Source organism: Notamacropus eugenii, chromosome 4, assembly GCF_028372415.1.
Source record: "Notamacropus eugenii isolate mMacEug1 chromosome 4, mMacEug1.pri_v2, whole genome shotgun sequence".
NCBI classification, from domain to species: Eukaryota; Metazoa; Chordata; class Mammalia; order Diprotodontia; family Macropodidae; genus Notamacropus; species Notamacropus eugenii.
In genome coordinates this window covers 291,766,361-291,788,159 of record NC_092875.1, presented here as the reverse complement: position 1 = coordinate 291,788,159, position 21,799 = coordinate 291,766,361, and the positions used below count along the sequence as shown (strand labels likewise).

The 21,799-nt window shown below is 34.8% G+C and overlaps 1 protein-coding gene and 1 non-coding gene across 9 annotated transcripts in view; both read left to right on the top strand.

Annotated features, from left to right (window-relative positions):
• EYA1 (EYA transcriptional coactivator and phosphatase 1) overlaps window positions 1-21,799 on the top strand; it is a 377,709-nt gene that overhangs the window by 264,422 nt on the left and 91,488 nt on the right. For all 8 annotated transcript variants that reach the window (XM_072604857.1, XM_072604859.1, XM_072604856.1 and 5 more), the window contains 2 exons: window positions 15,256-15,338; window positions 15,751-15,937. In XM_072604857.1, the coding sequence (XP_072460958.1) occupies window positions 15,256-15,338; window positions 15,751-15,937 (270 nt within the window). The remainder of the gene's footprint in view (window positions 1-15,255; window positions 15,339-15,750; window positions 15,938-21,799) is intronic.
• On the top strand, window positions 3,401-3,557 carry LOC140502922 (U1 spliceosomal RNA). Its single transcript, XR_011966644.1, has one exon. It is a non-coding gene; the product is annotated as a U1 spliceosomal RNA (small nuclear RNA).

The following is a 21,799-nucleotide window of genomic DNA, read 5'->3' as shown; positions in this document are numbered from 1 at the left end:
TGGTTAGGTAGAGGAAGTAACCTCAGTGAGGAAACCAGTGAATCTTAGGTAGTCTTGAAAGCGTTGCAGTGCTTATTTAGAAGTGCATTGTCGTTTAATGAACCTTTAAGATCTTGCTAGTAGAAGCCATTTGTTCTATGTTGCCTTTTAACAACTGTAGTCACACATGAGTTTAATAGCAGTCATGGTTCATTATTCTCCAATAGAATGATAGGTAACTGAATTACTATATAGATAATAAACTGAATTTTGGTTTGGAATAAACATTTGTCAAATTGATCTGTGCCGGTTATTTGCATGTAATTACTTCTAAAGTGCTTGAGAATGAATGTTTCTTCTTTGTTGCCTGTCTTTGTTATAAGGATGTTCAAGAATTATTTAATTTTTTCCTATAAATACTGCATAACTGAACTTTATCTCAGCCTCTATAGAAGAGTAGAATCTTGACTATGAAGTTTTACTATATGCTAATTTTTCAATGTTAAAACCTGTTTCATAAAGATGTCTTGGAGGATTGATGTGATATGTAGTATTCCTTCTTTAAAGGATCTTGATAACCATTCACCTTCCCCTGTCCAGGTCCATTTAACATGCTCTGAAACCGTTCTAGTCTACATTGAGCTTTTTTTTTTTTGCAAATGGTTCATATTGTTTCCACTCACAAAAAAAGCACCAAATGAAGAAAGAATAAAACAGAAATAATAAGCTGAGGAAGGAAATTGGCTCAATTCTTTCTTTCCTATTCTTCCAAATGCTAGTGTATACAAACTGTGAAACTAATTCTTTTGGAGGATTGACAGTGTCTGGCATATCAAATGCTTAATGAGTCTTGCTGATTTATTGAGTTCTGGACTTAATAAAGGTGTAGACCAAGTAGAATGTAGATAGTGCCAACTATTTTAATACATGGAGAATGTTCTACCTTTCTTACTAGCATACTTATTAGTGACTTTTATCATTTTTTTCCTGTTCAGGAGCATCCGTGGGCCAATAAAATATTGTTATGATAAAATGCATCCATTGTACTGTTAGCTCCTTGATTATTTTTGTATTTTGTATCCCTTGTGCTTAGCATAGTGCCTGGCACATTGTTGGTGGTGGTGGTGATGTTCATCCTTCATCCTTGAAGGAAACCAATGATCTCATGAGGGTGATGTCTTGACTTGCAAGTGAATTGGATATAAGTGAGGCAGAGCTGTGCATAATCATCAGCCTCACTCTTCTCCTTCAAAGTCATCTGAGTCCCAGTAGCAAGACATAGGTCAGGATGTCTGGTGATGACCCTGGATGCAGAGGGAGACCTTGACCTTTTTAAACTAAGGTCTTTTCCAGGTCTCTAATGCTTATTGTTTTAATAACTCCACTGTCAGTGGAGTTTTGGAATTTATTCTCCAATTCCAACACTGTAATTCTGCATGTGAGATTCCCTTACATATAGAAGTTCCTATAAGGTACACATACTTGTACATTTTAGATTATTGGAAAGTACTTCCAAAAATCTAGATAAGTAGTGAACATGCTATACCAGAAAGCTGGCAAATTGGGAGAGAAAGAGGTTAACATGATACTTTGCAGAATATTTTTACCTAAATTCCAATGACTACTTGGCTTTGCTTAACTTTCATTATATTCCTTTCCGGTAACAAAAAAAAATGTCATCCTCTATGGTTATATAATTTTGTTTGACTATATTTAGGAATTATAATTTGAGACAACCAATATTTTTGGCAATTCTATCTAGGTAATTTTTATTTAAAGGATTTTTTGTAGTGATGTCTGTTTTTTTATTTTAAAGAAGGACAACACTACTCAACATGAACTAAATAATAGTAATTTTAGCAGTGAACATCTCAGCAACATTTAACATCTTCTAGGAGTTATTGTATTGACTACCTAAGAATACAAAGATTTTGATCATGTATAGAATAGTAGTAAGAGCTTTGCACATGAGTTCAAATCTTGCCTCTGACACTTACTAGTTCCATAACCTGTTAGCAAATCATTTAATCTCTCTCAACCTAAGTTTCTTCATCTAAGAAATAGGGAAAATAATACTTATATTTCCTACATCCCAACTTCCCCCAGAAGGAGTTGTATGAAAAATGATTTTTATAATCTTATATATTCTAAAATATGATCTGATATCATTTATCTTCTTTTATTTTACTAATGTGGCAGGGTAAATGTTTAATGGCTACCATTCTTCAGAGTAGCATAAAAATACTTGCCTTTATTAGTCAGGGAAGATCACTGAAGTCCCAGAACATCTCCATTGAGGGTAGAGTATCAGCATTTCATGTGTATTACGAACAGCCAACTGGGCCTTCCACTTCAGAGACAGATCTCCTAGATGGAGGCCAATCAGTGCAGCTCAGCACCTAGGCATTTATTGGATGGAATGGGATAATGACTGAGTCATGATAAACCCTGAACTAGGTGATGCTTTAGAATTCTGTAATTCTGCATATATAGCCTGTTTAAAGCCTTTCTATGATATAAATTCCAAACTTCCTCTAGTAAATGACAAAGGGAAGAAACAGACTTGTGCTGACTTTGTTAAAGGGGAGAGGGAAGGGACATATTTTGGATAGAAGGAACTAGTCCAATAATTTCATTTGTGGTAAGAACTCATGGTTTAGAAACAACTTGGATCTGCTGATGCAGATTGGCAACTATAACTTAATGATTTATATTTTTAAAGAGTTTTTCTATATTAATCTAACATAAAAAATAGATTCAAAGCAGGGCAATTCCAAGAAAAGCAAAATCAACAGATAGATAATAAGCACCAACTATGTACTAGGCATTATAGTGCATAGCAAACAAATAAAATTAAGCAATGTTTTGCCTTCAAATAAATTTCCTGGTGTGAAAACCAACTTGTTGATATCTAAATACTAATGGATTCTAAGTGACTTAGAAGAGGAGCACTAGCAGCCAGGGAGAATCAGGAAAAGTCTAATGGAGGAAGTGGTACTTCAGCTGAGCTTTGAAGGAAATGAGGGATTGTGAGAGCAGGAGCCATAGAGGAGTTGATTCCAGGTATTGTGGACAGCCTGAATATGGGCATGGAAGCAGGCAATGGATTATTGGGGATGGATAACAGCAAGTAAGACAGTTCGATTGTAACATGGACTGAGTGAAAGGGAATAACATGGAATAAGGCTGGCATGGAAGATTTGAGTTATATTGTAAATGGCTTGAAATGCCAGAGTAATTGGTGAAAATGTTGATAGAATTGTACATGTAGGTTTAGTTATTCAAATGTCATGTAACTGTGAATCATTTAATAGCATAGAACAGTGCTTTCCCATTCACATTTGTAACTCAGAGTAAATTAACAGTGTGCGTGTGTGTGTGTGTGTGTGTGTGTGCATGTGCGTGTTTTAAGGTATATGGAATTCTTAACTGACAGAGGTGAATCAGGAAAGTGGCTTCCCTAGGGTGAGGCTTATCCATTTGCACTCTGGATGTGCTGACCCCTATGATTTCCTCAAATATAGGAAAAATGACTGTACAATTTGTGGTAGTGGGGGACTGGTCATGTCGTTCTCTGAGGGGAGATAGAGGCTACGTGAAGGTACTTGCCATCATTAAGTTCACTTTTTAATAGCTTTAAAATCAGCAGAATAACCTAGTAAAGCACATAAAACTCAATTATTTTCTTAACATTTCAACATTGTTTTTAACATTTCAAAAGAAAATGTTGTGAAATATGTAGGACTCCTTTTTCCTTAGCAGAAGTAGGGGGTTGGGAGGTGTCCATGGGTCAGATAGCCAGTTCCCTCCCTCACCCATGTATTGACTAGTTGTAGTGATTTTTTAAAAGTCTTCTTTATATGTGATGTCTGTTGCTTCTGATCATCCTTCATTCTCCAAGAGAAACTATGACATTATAAGAATGATGTCTTGACTTGTACATGAATTGGATTTAAGTGAGGCAGAGCTGCACAGAGTCATCGGTCTCACTCTCTGGAGTCACTGAGGTCCAGTGATGAGACAAAAGTCAAAGATGACTAGTGATGGCCCAGGATGCAGTGAGAAACCTCTCTGACAGGCAAATGCAGAGGAACCAAGTTTATGTAATATGGGGGTTGGGGATGGGAAGGAAAGTCTTTTAAAAATCACCTTCATTTATATATCTGTATATATTTGTTCATGTATGTATGTGTGTGTTTTTATATGCATATGCATGTTTATCTTTCCTTTTCCTCTCCCCTCCCTTGGGATCCAGCCCCAGTAGTTCCACAAAATTAACAAATCATTTAATTTAACAGTAGATACAATATCCTATGCCCATAGTCCTTTTTCTCTACAAAGAAGAGAAAGGGGGCAATTTTCTCATCTTCATTGGGGCAAAACTTGCTCATGATTTGGTGCTCAGTTTTGCTATTTTTTTTTTACTTCCATTTGCATTATTATGATTGTTGTTTCCCTGGTGCTATTTACTTCACTTTGCGTGGATTCATGTTTTCCAATGACTTATTTTATTCTTCATATTCATAATTTCTTTCAGTTCAGTAATATTCTATTATATTCATGTACCACAATTTCTTTAGCCTTACTCTAATTATGAACTTTACTTTCAGTTCTTTGCTAGTATAAAAAATACGGTTACCAATATGTTGGTATATATGGGATCTTTCTTTCCATCTTTGACTTTCTTGAAACATATTACTGATAGAAGTCTTTGAATCAAAGGATTTGGACATTTTAGTCCCTTTCTTTGGATAACCCCAAATAGCTCTCCAGGGTGATAAAATATATACTTCTGAAAAATAAAATGAATGGCAATTTTATAATCCCAGGAAGAAATTTTGTTTTTATAATTTTGGTGCTATTGGGTTACGATGGAGTATCTGAGATCTGCTAATAGAAAGTATATTTTGACCACCATAAAATGAAATAGCTTAACAGTTAGATGAACAGAACTTCAGTGTAAGGTAAATTATTGCAGCTTTCACTAATGCTTAAAATATATAGTCACCTGCTTTTCCCTTCAGTGCCTTGAACTATATGATTATACTTCAGCTTACTAGTATTTTAATGCAATTATTACCTTAACTTAATAACATATCTAGTTCTTGAAGCATCTTCTCTTATTCTTAATATCACTGAATGTTACATGTTGATTAAGCCTCTCCTGTTCTCAGCCACTGGAATATTTAACCAATAGTTTTGTCAAAATACCAAAGCCAATAAGATTGGAAATTTACCTAGAAAAATGCATGTAAAGGTTTTATAATATTTATCACCTATGTAAAATTGTAGTGCAGGGGAAGAGTAATTAGATAATCTATAGGCCAAGTGGAAAGATTTTAACAAGGATTTTTTAAGTGACATAAGCAAGCAGGAAAACCTCGATTTTTAAATAGCCCATCTGGCTTCCTAGGCTTTTCCCCAGAGAGTTTCACTAACGTCTGCCGCATATATTGTGCCCTGATGATAGACATAGCCCATGGCAAAGAGGCCAGTGAAGGAAAGCAAATGGACTTCTGTAGAAAACACACAGGAGACAACAGCCTCCTGCTTGCTGATTAAGTACTAGAGAAAGGTCCTCCACATGGGAACTGCAGACAAGCCCCAGCAGGTTCCAACATTCTTCCTAGCCTGGCTGAGATTCCTAGCTTTAATGTGGGTCCTTGTTCTTTGCTAAATAGACCTTTGACCTAGAAGTTACTGCTTTTATCATGTTTGAAGTTATAGCTGGGGAGTTTATTTTAGGTTAAATCACTAAAACTCCCTGTTATGTTTTATTCATAAAGTTTCAGAATTTTTTCTTCATAGATAGCAATATACCCTATGTGTTGACACAATTCATTTTAAATGTGAAATCAAGTCTTTTTTTCCTTCTATTGTTATTTGGCAATCATAATTCTGGGTGGCCCAGACAGCATCTTCTAAAAAAGCTGTTTCTTGTTTGTTACGCTTGGTAAGACTATTACCCTTTCTCTATAGGAATCAGTGATGTTGACAAGATGAAAGAGAATTTTTTGTGATATGCTAAATAGGGAGTCTACTTATTTAACATTTTCAACTATTTTCCTAAATAACTTCTCATCTTGAAAAAATAAGAACATTTTAAAAACTCAACTTTTGGATGAGCCACTTTTTCTTTCGTATCTTTGCTTAGTAATATATGCTGGAGCACTATATAAATGAGTTGCTATCCTTATCATTATTAGCTTTTAAATGTCCTGATTTCTACCCTGTAAGTTTCTTTGTACTTTTTTATTGTTATAAATGAGTATCAGTTCTCACAAATGTATTGTCAATGAAGATGGAATATAGGGTCTCAAGGTTTTATTCAATGTAGTTTAAGGAAAAGAGTTCCAAATACTGTTTCCTGCACCAATTTTGTCCTTACCTTGCTCTGTGACCATGACTAAGCTATTTTAATCAGGTGAAAGACATCTATTAAATGCTTTCTATGTGTCAGGTATAATGACAATCATTAGGAATAGAAATGCAAAAGTGAATATTGTCTTAAATTCAAGAAATCTAGATTCTACTAGAATCCCTCTGTGACTATTTCCTCATCTATAAATTGAACATTAAAATACTTGCCCAACCAGACTTCCTGAGAAAAGTATAAAATGCACAAATATGTTATATTGTTGTACCCTTTATGGGAAACTTTAATAATAATGGAATCCATGTGTTTTAATCATGGTATGGTAGTCAGTGAATTTTCAAGGGCTGTGGCAGCAAAGTAGAAGCTGTGGAAAGTCTTCCCCACCTTCTCCAATAAAAGAAGCTTCAAGCATTGTCTCATGACGGACTGCTACCTGGCCATATTAGAAGAGTCTTATCACCTATCTGGCCTTCATAGACCAGACATTGAATTACCTTGGCCACAAAAAGCCATTAAAGACCCTCTATTAATATAAAAAAGGGTTATAATATGGATCAGTGTAAGGAATGCCTCATTTAAGAGATTCTGAAGTATTGCAGTACTTGATATTCTCAGAATAATGTTGTCTGCAAACTAGATATATATATGTAGGAAATTCCTCTTTGACTTGGAGTCTAAGCCCAACCTTATTTGTAACAATTTCAAACACCTTTGTCAAGTATGTGCTTCCATAAAGTATATGCTTTTATGCCTTGGTTGATATTAATAATCAGAGAATCATTGGACAAAATATCTCTGTTGTTACATCTTCCAAGGTATTTTATATGGTGTTTGTGTATGCATCAGGTTCATTTGAATGAAGGAGATCCTTTAAGGAAGTGGTGGGTGTCAAACTCAGATATAAATGGGGGCCATTAACCATACATAAGAATCCCCTTGAGCCCTGTGTGGATGTAGTTTTTAAAAGTAATATTATCTATGTTTTATTTTACTTTTATTTATTTTGTTAAATAGTTTTCAATTATAATTTAATACACTTCTGGCTGCTCTGAGGAGCATTGCAGGCCACAGGATGCATTTCTTAACATGAATGGGCATGTTAAGACAGCCCATCTTGGTCTATGGAATCAAATGTATTTTTATTGCTAATAAATATTGAATATGGTGAAACTTGTATTCTCTACACCTTTCAGTCCAAAACATGAACATAAATGTGGTACATTCTGGAATTCCTTCTGTGAAAGCCTGCCTGCCCTTTCTAATACCCTCCTGAGGAAGAAAACAAAACAACATATGGATGAAGAATGTTTGTTGTTCAGACAATGATATGTGGTTAGACAACCCAAAACATTGGACAGAAAATGAGTGAGATCCAGAAGAGCACAGGAGGAAGAAATTAGCCAGGATTGCCACTTTAGAGATTGCATATTTCTTTTGATGCATAAGTTTTTACCCGAAACAGAGGTTTACCTTTTTAATACCCACATTTTTTCTCTGATGATGCTATATGATTGTAAGCTATGGAATAGTAAATTTCCCAAGGGAAATTGAAATTGAGGACCACCCAAAGGTCACTGTATAGATTCATGATGGGTGCGAACAACTTGAGACACGTTATAAATGAGGAATTATAAAAGACAGGTGATATGAAGGACGTAATCTTAGAAATATAGGAGTAGAAAAGATAATGAGTCGATCACTTGAGAACAAGAGACACATGATGGATAGCCCAAATACTCTATTTGTGATGTCACAAATTGAAGGAAATCTTTAACATGTAAAGTGGAACTCTTGTGGTCAGTAAGTGGTAGTCACATAGGATAGACGAGCATGGATGATTTGCAGTATATTTGTTCTCACTTTCTCAAGTCTCTCTCTCATACCAATTCATTCTCTGCACGGGCACAAAGGCATAATTTTCCCAAAGCGCATTTGTTTGTCAACCACCTACGCAATTCTATTGGCTTTCCTTCTCCCTACATCAATCACCCCTTTTCCAAGCTTTCTCCTCCTTGAACATAGTAGCGAAATAAACAGAACCTTTGCTTTGGGAAATGCATGTCAGTTGGTTGTCCTATCTCACTATTCCCTATCACTGGATGTAAATTCCCTTTCCTGATATTGACATATCAATAGATATACATACGCATGTATGTGTGCATGTATATGTATATATATGTGTGTGTGTATACACATATGCATTTTTATGTGTGCATTTTGTGTATTATATATGTGTGTGTGTGTGTGTTTGTATCTGTGTGTGTCTGTGTGTGTCCCCTTCCCTTAGAATATAATATTTTTGAGGGATAGGACTCACTAGCTTTTGGTATTTGTATCCCCAGCAGGAAACACACACATAATAAGCACTTAATAATTTTCTCATGCATTCATTCATTCATTTACTCATTCAGATATTATATATGTACATATATATACTGCCATCTCTACTACAGTTAGGAAATTAATTCATGGATTTATCATGGCTTTTTATCTTCCCCAACTTAAACCCTTGAAGGGATGAAAAGGAAGGACAGTCACTTTCTAGTTCTCAATTTGAAAATCTAAGGTGCTAAAATTGGTTTATAAATAATTTTGATCCTTGTGTGAAGAATGCTGTACATAATACATATCTAAATTCTGCTGAGTGTTTGTTCTTACCTTTAATCTCATATTTGGTTAACAAAATCTGCCTCATATCCCCTTTCTTCCTTCTCACCTACTTTATGCCTTAGTCCTTTCCATAACCCTAAAACTTGCTCTAGTTTGCCATAGAAATCCCACAGTGACTTGCCCCAAGGTCACGTAAAACTTGAACTCAGGTCTTCCTGGATTGGAAGCCAGCACTTTCTCCACTACATCCTGATGTTTCTCTATCTCATGTTTTCCTAACTCCTCTCAAAAGAAGTAATCATAGCTGTATTTCTTCATATACTATATTTCCCTGCACACAGCAGTACTTTACCTAATGAATTCCCAATCAATAATTCTAGGACTCTTTGACTGATTGAGAAATCATCTAGTAAATGATTCTTCTATGGGGTTTTTTTTTTTGTTATAAATATATAGGATTTTGCCTATAAAAGGTGTAGAAACCCATCAAATACCAAGAGGACAATAATGAAAAATATTTTCATAATTAGAAATTTAGTGCTAATAAAAAATATTTTATAGTAGTCTCTTCCAGATAATGTCAATTGACCAACAAACTTTTTTAAAGCTCGTATTATGAGTCAGGCACTGCTGATACAAAGACATAAGTGAAATAGTCTCTGCTTTCAAGATGCTGCCATTCTAGCTACGGAAAAAGACATTTTCATCTGTATATGTAAAATAGATATAAGATAAATTAAATATATTAGCTAAATATTAATTTAATATATTTAATAACTATCAATAAATATATAATTATGCACATCTATACACATACACAGGAGTTTCACAGTTACAAACCACTTGAACAGATAGTAGTAAATATATAATTCTAATAGTAGGAGGCTGACAGTGTTCTGCAAATAGTTGAAGAGTGAGAATTAAGAGGTCTGGGATTAAAATCATAGCCCCTTCCCCCCTTAATAACTTTGTGATCTTAGGCAAGTCTTTCAACTACTGTGAAGCTCAATTTGCTCCTTGTAAAGCAGAGATAATATGCACTGTATACATGTGAAATATTAATTATTTATTGATAATAGGTTGTCCTGTTTTGGAGAAATAAGACTAATTATTTACTATTCTTCCTACCTTGAGGAATTTTTATTACTGTTTTAATAATGCTGAATTTTATTATTTTTATAATATTATTATATTATAATATTATTAAATATTATTTATTTTATTATGTAATATTTGTACCCAATATCATTTACTTAATTTGATTGCCTAGCAGTAAATTTTTATTAAATAGGTAAGTAGGGGTACCATTCTTACCTTTCTAAACTTTGAATAGGATTATATAAGGTCAGATTTATTGGTGGGAATAGATAAGGAAAATGTTCCATTCAAAAGATATCCTCAGACAAGAGTTATGGGCCTAATCTAACAAGCTGAGACATAAAAAGGATAAATTTGGTACAGGGATTTATTTAGCTAACCGACAAAATAATCACAGAATAAGGAGTATTTGACCAGAATATAATTAAGGTATCGGTTTGAGTGGTCAAGATGAATCCACCTCATTTTCCCCAACTGTGAAATGGAGATAATAATGGCATCTCTCCTGTAAGATTGTTATGAGAATCAAATGAGACAATATTTGCAAAGTGCTTAGCACATTTTAGGCTTTATATAAATGCTAGTTATTATTAATAACAATAATAGTTACAAAAATCCACTCTTGGTTGGTGTCCTGTTTTCAAAGAGGACCAAAATGACATCACCACTGTGAAGTGAAATTTCAGTGTATCCAACTGTGGCTGATCAGACCAATATGAGCTTGGAACACTCTACCACAGGTTGGGCACAGATAGTCCATGTGAATATTTGGGGTGGATATCCCAAATTTGTGCATCCTGCGTTTACTTTGTGCTGTCTCAATTCTGCTTTGCTCAAAGAGAACAGCACCTTTTCTTATGAGGGCGCACCATGCCGAGTGATCCTGTGCCAGTATCTCCCATGTTGCACAGTCAAATCCAAAGTTCTTGAGAGAGACCTTGAGAGTGTCTTTGTATCTTCTGGTCACCATGTGATGGCCTGCCCCATGCAAGTTCTCCATAAAATAGCATTTTTGGCAAGCGCACATTTTGCATTTAAACAATGTGGCCAGCCCATCGGAGTTGTGCTCTCTGAAGCACAGTTTGAATACTTGGCAGTTCAGCTCGAGCGAGGACTTCAGTGTCAGGTGATCCTATCCTGCCAAATGATCCTCAGAATCTTCCTAACACAGTTCAAATGGAAGCAATTCAGTTTCCTGGCATAAGGAAATTCACTCTCTCCTCCAGAATCATCATAGTCCAGTGGCAGGACAGAGTCAAGATGGCTGGCGATGGCTCAGGATCCAGTGGATGACCTTGGTGTCTTCAGTGTCTAACTAAGCTCTAAGCATTCCGCATCACCTGCTTTATCTGCCTTCATGGCCGTTGGAACAAATTGTTCTCATCCGCCCTTTCCACCAGATGAAGTCTTCACATGGTTGGGGTAGACACCCCCCTAACTCACCAAAGGTTTTGAGAACCCTTGGTTACCCTTAACCTGGTTTGGCCCATCCACCGAAATGCTTTACCAGGGTGTGGCCGCTGTGCATTCTGCAGCTTCTTGGAGCCACAGGTGAGAGTTAGGTGGAACCGGTAGACGCCAAAGGTGGAAAGAACCCCTAGAAGGGCTCGGCAGCCATCACACCAAAGGTACTGGTCCTCCCTGAACACACCCTACACCCTACAAAAATCCACTCTAACATTAGACTGTGTTAATAATCCTAGTGTCCAGAAAAGGAGGTAATAGTCCTACTGCATTGTGCACTGCCATCTAAAGTATGTTCATTACTGGATGCCACATTTTAAGAGGGACACTTTCACAAACTGGAGAGTATCATTTTTTTTTATTTCAACAGGTAATTATTAAGCATCCATGGTGAGCCAATGCTAGATGCTGAGAATAAAAAGACAAAATCAAACAATCCCTTCTCTCCTGGAACTTGTATTCAGTGGGAGGGGGTATATAATATACACAAAAATTAAATGTGAAATATATGCAAAGTAATTTATGAGGAGAGGACACTAGAAACTAAAGAAATGTGATCAAGAATGGCTGCTTATGTAAGGGAACGCTTAGTCCTAGTTTTGAAGAACGCTGGGCATTCTAGGAATGGGGCAAAAATTGTGCAGAGAAAAAGAGGCAGGTGGTAGAGTGCGCAGTAAATCCAGAAAGATTGTCTGGAGATTGTGAAGGGCTTTAAATGCCAGACAGATGATTTATAGTTTATCTTAGAAGGAGCCATTTGAGCTGCTAAGCTCAAACTAAGGGGTTGAAGGAAGGACAACACTTAGTGAAATTACCAGAATTGTGTATCCTTGTGTTAGAAGTAACAACATGGCAGCTGCGTGGACTGTGGATGGAGAGGAAAGAGACTGGATGCTGGGCAACAAATTAACATGTTTTTGTGATAGTCCAGGTGAGAGGGGATAAGGGTCTAAACAAAGGCAATGGTTATATGAGTAGAGAAAAGGAAATGGATACAAGTATATAGTATCAAATACAGAAGAAGGTAACTAAGATGATGTAGGACCTGAAAAAAAAACAATTATATGAGGAACATTTGTAGGAGTTGGAAATATATAACCTTGAAAAGGAGAGTTTTTAAGGAGCGCTACTTTCCCATATTTGAAGGATCATCATATGGAAGAGAAATTAGGCTTATTTTGAATAATTTAATGGGAAACAATTAAAGTTTGTAGGCAGAAGGTGTAGGAGACCAGATGAGGAGATATGAGGAAGAATTTTCTAATAAATCTGTCTAACTCAGTCTAAAGCACCGGGTTAATTCCATAATTACTATGCTCTGCATTACTGGATATGTGCAAAATCTGGAAAAACTAAGTATAAGATGCTAGAAAAGGGATTCCTGTGTATGGTATTGGAGGTTGTAGTAGATGACCTTTGAAATCTCTTGCATATGTAAGATTATATAATTCTTTTGCTCATTAATGAAAAGGGAAACCTATAAATTTGTGCCATAAGGGAATTGTACCCATATCAAACCTAATTCTTCTACCTACAGTTTGGGGGAAAGACTCATTCAAATCATATAAAAACGCTTAATCACATCCTGTTATTGGAATTGAATGCAGAACAACTTTCCAGCCCATTTACATTCTATCTACTCCGCTTAGGAGCACAAAAAGCTGGCATCATAAGCAATTGTTGTTGAATAGCAGAGTCAGAGACAAGGTAAAGACAGCTTGGCAGCTGTTATAGCATGATACTTGAGACCACAGAGCCACTGTGGCCCTGTTCAGATTCTTAAAAATTTCCTAAGCATCTATGAATTGTGTGTTGAAATGTATTGATGCTGAAGATCCTACACTGCCAGATACAGGAAAGTGATTTTGTTTTTTTCCTGAACCTGGTCATTCATAGATTAAATATTTTTCAGCTAAGAGAAAATTCCTCTCCTCTACAGAGGAGACATTAAGATATAGAGATATAGAGAATTTACAGTTACATGTTTGATTTTTTTTTGTTTGCTTTGTTATTAACACCTACTAGATAGAGTGTTCTTTGGTCACGGCAATTTGTTCCAATCAGTTGCACCCTGCTGGGATAGTCTTCTTTTTCCATCTTCTTTTTCAATCCTTAGCTGCCACTGCTCTTGGAAAAGTGGTGACACATTCAAAGCAAAATTTTTGGTCACACCATTTGAATGTTGCCAAAACTTTGCTGCAGATCATGGATTATTTGGATAAATCCTAAACTCCTCTTTAAAATTTTAGTTACACTATATAAGAAGAGATTAAGTAAAAAAAAAATCTAAGGACCAAATCAGCAACATGTTATGTATCTCTTATCTATGTATTGTTAGCAATTCCAATGATTGTCTCTGGTTAATTTAAATCTTGCTCTAGACAAATATGGAGTATTAGAAAAGACTGTAATTTAGAGGAAAATTTAACATTGTTTAAGCAAAATCTTTCCTCTGTGTAAGTACATACTACACTGTGCTTTCCCTGGAAGGAAGACACTTTTGGAAGTTGCATTAGCTCTGTCGTGCCACTGGGGGACCATTTAGTAAATAACTACTTCCAACATTCTAAGTGGTATTACAGTGAAATCTGCACTCAGGCAGCAAATGTGTATCACATACTAATGTAGAGTCTTGGAAGTACCTTTAAATCTGGCTGGTCACTTGGGTACCATTTTGGTATCCCAAAGCGTAATTTTCTTAGTAATACCCCAATGACTTGAAGATTCACAAATAGTTTTCAAAATTACCTGCTGACCTTTATTCCATAAGAGGGGGAAGGCAAGGGATGAAGGTAATCATTATTCTAAAAGTACACTTTTTATATGTATGTAATAGCTAGATAAATGGCATGTAATAGCTAAATGTAACACACTGGAATCTTTGTGTTTTATTGAAATTCACACCCTTTTTATTGAAAGTGTTGGTTTGCAATCATTTCAAAACCCTATCCATTTGTTCTTTGTAAAAGATAATACTTCCATATTTTAAATCATTATTAGCTATGCAATGATATATGTGGATATACAATAAACAAAAAAAAATCCCCATATGCCCATGCTAAAAATTATTAATTGTTGCTGCAATCTATTTGAGAATAAGAAGAGAGAATATATTTTCCATTTCTTAAAAATCTCTTGTGGTAACTTTTCCAAGGTTTTCTCTTATATTATGCACCAAATATGTTTTATTGATGAGTTCTGAAGAGTAGGAACTTGGTTTTGTCCTTATTGTATATCTCCAGAGTAGTCATTGAAGCAATCTGTAATTGATTGATCTTTTGGTAGCAAGTCCTAACATAAAACTCTAGCCCAAGTTTTTCATGAATGGATATGTATAATAAATCTCCCTGAGGGCTCTAATTTATTTTTAAAAGAAAAAAAAAGCTCATTGTATGACTGGTAGTTTAGAATTAAAATATTATATTGTCTTTGTATGAATTTCAGGTGAACCAGGAAATCCTTTGGTTTCAAATTCTAATAATCTTAGGCTTATGGGATTGTGGATTTGGAACTAAAAGGAATCAAAGAAATCAGCTCTATTTCTTAATATTGAAGATCTTAAAAATTAGCTGAATGTTTAAAATGAATCTTTAACCATAATAAGGCTAATATGTGAAATTGCTAGTATATCGTAGCATGTGCAACGACACCACAGAATAGCCCTGATAAAGCAAATACTTTCCAGAAAATTTTAGTAACCATGATTTCTTTAATATGTTTTGTTTCAGGTAGCAGTTTTACAACGTCATCAGGACTATACACAGGAAATAATTCACTCACAAATTCTTCTGGATTTAATAGCTCACAGCAGGTAAATTTTTAAAGTAAAAATGAGAAAAATTTGGGAATATATAAAATATGTAACATGCTCCTCTTTTTTCTAAAGTGAACTTTCTAATTTTTTTATTTCTCCCTAATTTCTTTAAATTTGTATTTTTTCTTTAAAATATTTATTAACAGAATTGTATGCTTTTTAGTGACTGGTTGAATTTTTGCTAGTTATATGCATCTTATTGGATGGAAAAGTGTCAAAAAACATTCCCAGACTTACATAAGATTTATGTTTGCAAGTATAAACAGATCAGCCTGTGTTTATTTTGTTTGCCCTACTATGTGAAGTACAGAGAAAACACTGTAATAGAACATGTGTTTGCTGTTATGATTTGGAATGCTTAATGCAATATTTTGACAGAATCCTCTCATGTTGCTTTTTGGTTTGGTAGGAATATGCATCTTATACCAGTTTTGGCCAGGGTCAGTATGCACAGTATTATAATAGCTCACCATACCCATCCCATTACATGACAAGCACCAACACCAGTCCAACAACGCCTTCTACAAATGCGACATACCAGCTTCAAGAACCACCATCTGGCATCACCAGTCAAGCAGTTACAGATCCCACTGCAGGTAATTACAGGAATTTTATTAGTTGTACAGGCCATATTTTTGCTGGTTCACATGTATTTCAATGGTTAGTACAGGTTTAGCAAGAAATAGGAGTAGAGTTGGTTAACAAGAAGTTGTGTTGTGCTGTTTAATATATTTCATTGTTCTATTTATTTAATATTAAAGTTTGAAATATAGAAAATATTTCCAATTATTATAACATTGTTTTGTTATTGTTAGCAATAATTGTGAATTTTTAAAAAGACATGATACCCATGACTACAGATGATAGAAAAGAGCATAATAGCATTGCTTAGGAATAAGAATATATAATAGCAACATACACAAATATAAGTTTATACCTTGAATCCAACATACAATGCATAGAACTCTCTTATTCTCTTATTGTATACATACAATGTATACAATTCTCTGTATAAGCATTCTATACATAATATTTAGAATTATATTATATATATTTATATTCCATCTGTGTGTTAGTGTTCTGCAATTTTCTTTTGTTTCAGGACACATAAAAAATGTAGAGGGCATCTGCCATCAAAAATTTCAGCGTTAGAGTCCATGTTATATGGATGGGACTCATGATTTCAGAAGGTCTTGGCCTAAAACATCACATATTTAGAGCTGGAAAAGACCTTAGAGATAGTCTAATCCAACCTTTTCATTTGATAGATGAAGAAAATGCGTCTAAAGGTCACATCAGTAATAAGTACCAGACCCAGGATTTGAACCCACCCCCTCTAACTCTTAACCTTGTGTTCTTTCCACTCCACCAGATGTAGTGATCTCTGAGGTCCCTTCCAGTTCCAAGTTTATGATTTACAGCTAGTACTCCAATCAATCAAATATGTTCATTGTTCAGTAGACAGTCACTGTTGTAGTAATGTTGTCCCATAGAATGCTATGTTAAAAAATGGAACACCAGCTTTAAAGGCACAAGAATATCTATTCTTTTTCACTTTTTCATGAAAGTTCTTGCCCAGTAAGAGTGAATGGTCCTTAAAATAAGAAAACAGAGGCAACCTCCATAAATATTACCATGGTGCATGGTGTGATATCTAGATAGCTAAAAATCAAATGACAGATCCCCTGTAGTTTAATTATGTTATTGTTACAAACCTGGGGAGTTTCCAATGTGATTTAAGAGCACATTGGGAATTCGTTCTTAAAAACAATACTCCGCTCTCTGTTAAACCGAGAGACAGCGTAGTGTAGTGTATAAAGCGTTGTTATGGAATCCAGGGAGACCCTGGGTTCAAGTCCTACCTCTGATGCCATGTCTCTTGATAAGCGACTTAATGGCTCAGTGCTCTAGACACCTTTCTAAGATTATAAGGTGTGCAGAAAGTGCTAATCATCACTGCTAGATGTTAGATCTCCTTACCTAGAAATTCTCTATACCAGTGAAATCCCACAGGCAATCCTTGTCCTTTATATACTGAAGTGGGAAAATTGAATGTCTCTGCAAAAACACTTTTAAAAAAAAAAAAGGGGGGGGAGAGCCCTTGTAAACATGTCCCCAACCTGACTTGAGTAGCTCCATGTATTTACTGTATCCTTCCAGTCTGGAGTTTCTTACCTACTGGTCTTTTATAGCATGTTGTTTATATTTCCTTGCAGAGAGTTAGGCTGTTATAGTGATCTTCACATAGGAGTGTGCATTCAATAAATGCTGTTGCTTTTGTACCCAATCAAAGCATATAACACTCATTTATAAGCTACATTTTTAAGTTTTAAAGGCACATAAACTTACACACATCACACACAAATGTATAAAAAATTATGAGTAGGGTCAGTTTTAGAATTTAGGACCCCTTCTATCTTGATTTTACCATTGTCATTGCTTGCTAGATTTGATGTGGCTATCCAAGGGAAAGACTGTAACTTTGTCTCATAACCTTTACAATACCTGGATCGTTCAGTTATTTCTGAACTGCTTATGCAATTGTGGAAAATTTTGTGGGAACGGAGAAGGACTTTAAATGAGTGAAATCCATTCATTGGATTGGAGGTTACTGTTGAGAGCATGTGAAGCAGTAAAGTGAGGAAAAACAGCATGGAAGTGATAGCTTCATTTCATTTGGATGGCACAGAGGAAGAGGGTGTGAGAAAAATGCAAAACAAATTGCTATCATTTTATTATTTTATCCAGGAGAGTTGATTGAAGCATGATATCAGTGGTTCTATCCTTCTGTGGAATGATACTCTGAATCTTGGCCAATGTTTTCATAACTACTATTGTTATGGTATAGTATATAATATACACACACACATGTATATATTGTATAGTATAGCATAGTAGAGTGGAAATGAAGTGACAGTATGGGTGGTTCAGCACAAACTCATCATCACATAATGCAGTGAGTGTTTTTTGGAAGTAGCGTCATCTCCATATTCATTATGTCAGGAACAGCATCTAGGTTTTTTAAGATCCTGTTTTATCTTCTAAATCAGTCTTATGATAAGTTTTATTTACAAATAAACTAGCTTAATGTTTACTTTAATATGTACCTCATATTGTAGGATAGATTCCATCCTCTCAGAACCTATACATGCACATACACATACACACATACACACACGCAAATATGATGTCTTATTTTGCAGTTTTTGGTCAAGATGGAAATATTCACAAACATCTTTCCTTTCATACAAGCTTTTCTATTCATAGTGAGTCCTAGGAATTTCAGTGAGCTTACAAATTGAGAAGGAGATTATTTTCAAAATTAAAGGAAAATTTGGTTGAGGTTGGTTTTTGTTGATGTTGTTTTAAAGACAGAGACCCCAATTAATTTGGCAACCATTGAGTTCTCTCTTCCTAGTTCTACATAAAATTAAAGACCAGATACACTTGATGAAAGGAGAGTTTAATGATCTTTTAGGAGGCACACTTTAGGGGCTCATTCAGCTAAGATTCTGGGAAATGGTCCATTAAATATGTAAGCTCCAGGGGCAAGGTCTTATTTAAACCTCATCTGCCAGAGAACCTTGTATATTTCTCTGTATAAAACAGGTGCTTACTAATTTTTAGTTGAAATGAAACTAATGTTTTATCACTGATTCTAAGAGATCAGTGCTTCTCTTTTTAATATCTATGAAAAGTTTTGACTCAAGATCAGGGAAATTATCTTTCTGAAGTAATAGCACTGAGATAATAATTTAGCTTTTTTGAATTATTTTTTAGTTTTCTTTGAGTCTTGAGAGATATTTGGATGTAGAATGCCGTTCAGTCCTAGAAACCTTGATTTTAGTTAATTTTCATCCTAGATCTTAGGGAAATTAATTTCTTTCTTTCTGCTTATTATGTCTCAGACTCTTTAAATGAATTTTGACCTTTACCTATTTTACCAGTATCTTTTAAAGACTAATGAACTTGTAAGGATGTCTTGATGATTTTTTTCAACATCAGTTTATAGAAATGTAGTTTTGAAAATCTGTTACCTCTATGAAATTTTCAGTTATGTTTTAGTATATGTATGCATTATATATGTATGTATATATGTATGTATTATATATATGCATTATATATGTATGTCTATGTACTGTGCATGTATGTGTATACATACATATTACATAATATATATTATTCCCTCATTCATTCTAAGTGTGGCTCTTATGAAAAATGTGCTCATAGTTAAATACTGAAATCTGTGGTCTCCTTTGAATGTGCATATGTAATCCATTAAGAGTAACAAAAGTAGAATATAACGGTCTAGACCAAAATATATCATTGGTCTCTTTCAGGAATCAGCGTTCTTACAGTAATTTATTTAATAATTTTTCAATAACGTATTAAATATCAAGACAAAAAAAAAACCACGTCACTTAGAAATACATGGGAAACCATACTCAGTCTTAACCTTTGACCAGAATTTTAGTGAATCTTCTCACTTGAAAGGACTTTATACAAAGCCACTTCTTTGTTTAGTTCCTTTTCTGGTTCTTATCTGTTATTAAACAACAGCCACCAAAAGAAATCCTTTGTGGTCTTTCAAATAATTTTTCCCTCATTTCTGTATTAATCCAGTAAGTTGAATATATGACTGAAGTTTCATTTTGTAAACCAAGTTAGTTTTTTTAACAGATTTTTTTAAAATTGTTCTGCTGCTACTTTCTAGATTATTTATTTTAAGACTCTAAGTCACTTTACTTGAAAAACATAATTTGATGGTGTGTGATTAATATCACTAATTACATAGCATTGCAGAGTTGAAAGGGTCCCTCATTGATAATCTGGTCTAATTCATTCATTTTACAAATAGGGAAACTGAGATCCAGAGAAATGAAATGGCAGTCACCAGCTATCATAGACTTCTTCTGAAGTATTTTTAAAGAAAAGATTTGATCCTTTTAAGTATGGTAAAAAGAAAAAAAAAACACAAAATGTAAATCCCGTGACAAAGCCAAGGAAAGACAGCAGGGGACAGTGGGAAGACCACTGGCTCTTCAGTTAGAAGACCTTGGTTTAAATCTTCAGCATATTATTTAATCACCCTGAAGGTTGGACTTCATGTTTAGGTTGGACTAGATGGTTTTTAAGGTCCCTTCCAGTTTTAAATCTGTAATGCTATGAATTTCAGCCTTCTTAGACTGTGCAACACACAACCATAGACAATCATTGGAAGATTTTCTTTTGAGGGGCTTGTGATTTCATTGATATATAGAATTTCCAGGGAGGAAATTCCTAGTACCAGTGGAAATCAGCATCTCTTCTGCAACCGCTATTCATAGACTCTTGCCTGGTGGGCACAGAGAAGTTAAATGACTTGCCCAAGGTCACACATCCAGGAATAGGACTTTAACAGAGAGACCCTGAGGTCAGCCTTATATCTACCATACAACTCTTCCTCTCTGTTGAAAGAATGTTGGTACTGAAAAGATGGCCATTTGTTTTAGAGAGAAGCTTAGTCATTTAAAATAATCTTGCAATTCTCTGAAGGTAATACTCTTTGGATTATTAAAGCTAGGTAAATATTCATAAAACATATATTCTTTTTTCCCTTTCCACTCAACCTCTCTGCTCCCTCCCCTCTCCTCTATTCCCTTCTTTCCTTTTTTATCACTTCATCTTTCCCCTTCCAACAAATGCCAGATATAAGAGAGCAACAACTTTAATAGAATTCCCCCTCTTAATTTTTTTAATGCAAGTGTTTTCTCTTGTTTAATTAATTGAAACACTTAATTCTTTTTACAAGAGAAGTGGGATTCTTTTATCCCTTCAAAATATGTAGAGATGAAAAACATAAGAAATATGGATTTTAAGATGTTTTCTTTTTGTGATGAGACTTGAACCAGTCCATTAGAATATCATTCCTTAACCACTGAAGTATAAACAGTATGTTGTTACCTTGCACTGAACCCTTAAAGCTTAAGGCATATCATTACCAAAGTAACCTAATATTTTTCAGCGAATCAAAATATTTTAACCATTTATGTAGAAACATCATAGTCTTTAAAAGAATTTTTTTAATTCTTTTTTTTCCTGAAAAGTCATCCAACTCTTTTCCCCCATATTTATCCATATCAAATGTGTTTTATATAGAAAGTAATTTATACTGCCAACATATATTTTAGAATTCCAACTTTCTTTTATAGCTAAATAATGTGTTTAATCTGGGCAGGCAGGTGTTGCAGTAGATAGAGGGCCAGGTCTGGAGTCAGGGAGACCTGAATTCATGGCCTCAGACATGAACTAGCTGTGTGACCCTGGGTGAATCACTGAATCCTGTTTTATCTCAGTTTCCTTATTTGTAAAATGAGTTGGAGAAGGAAATGGCAAATCACTCCAATATCTTTGCCAAGAAAAGCCCAAAAGGGGTCACAAAGAGTTGGATGTGACTGAAAAAAAACAACTAAACAGCA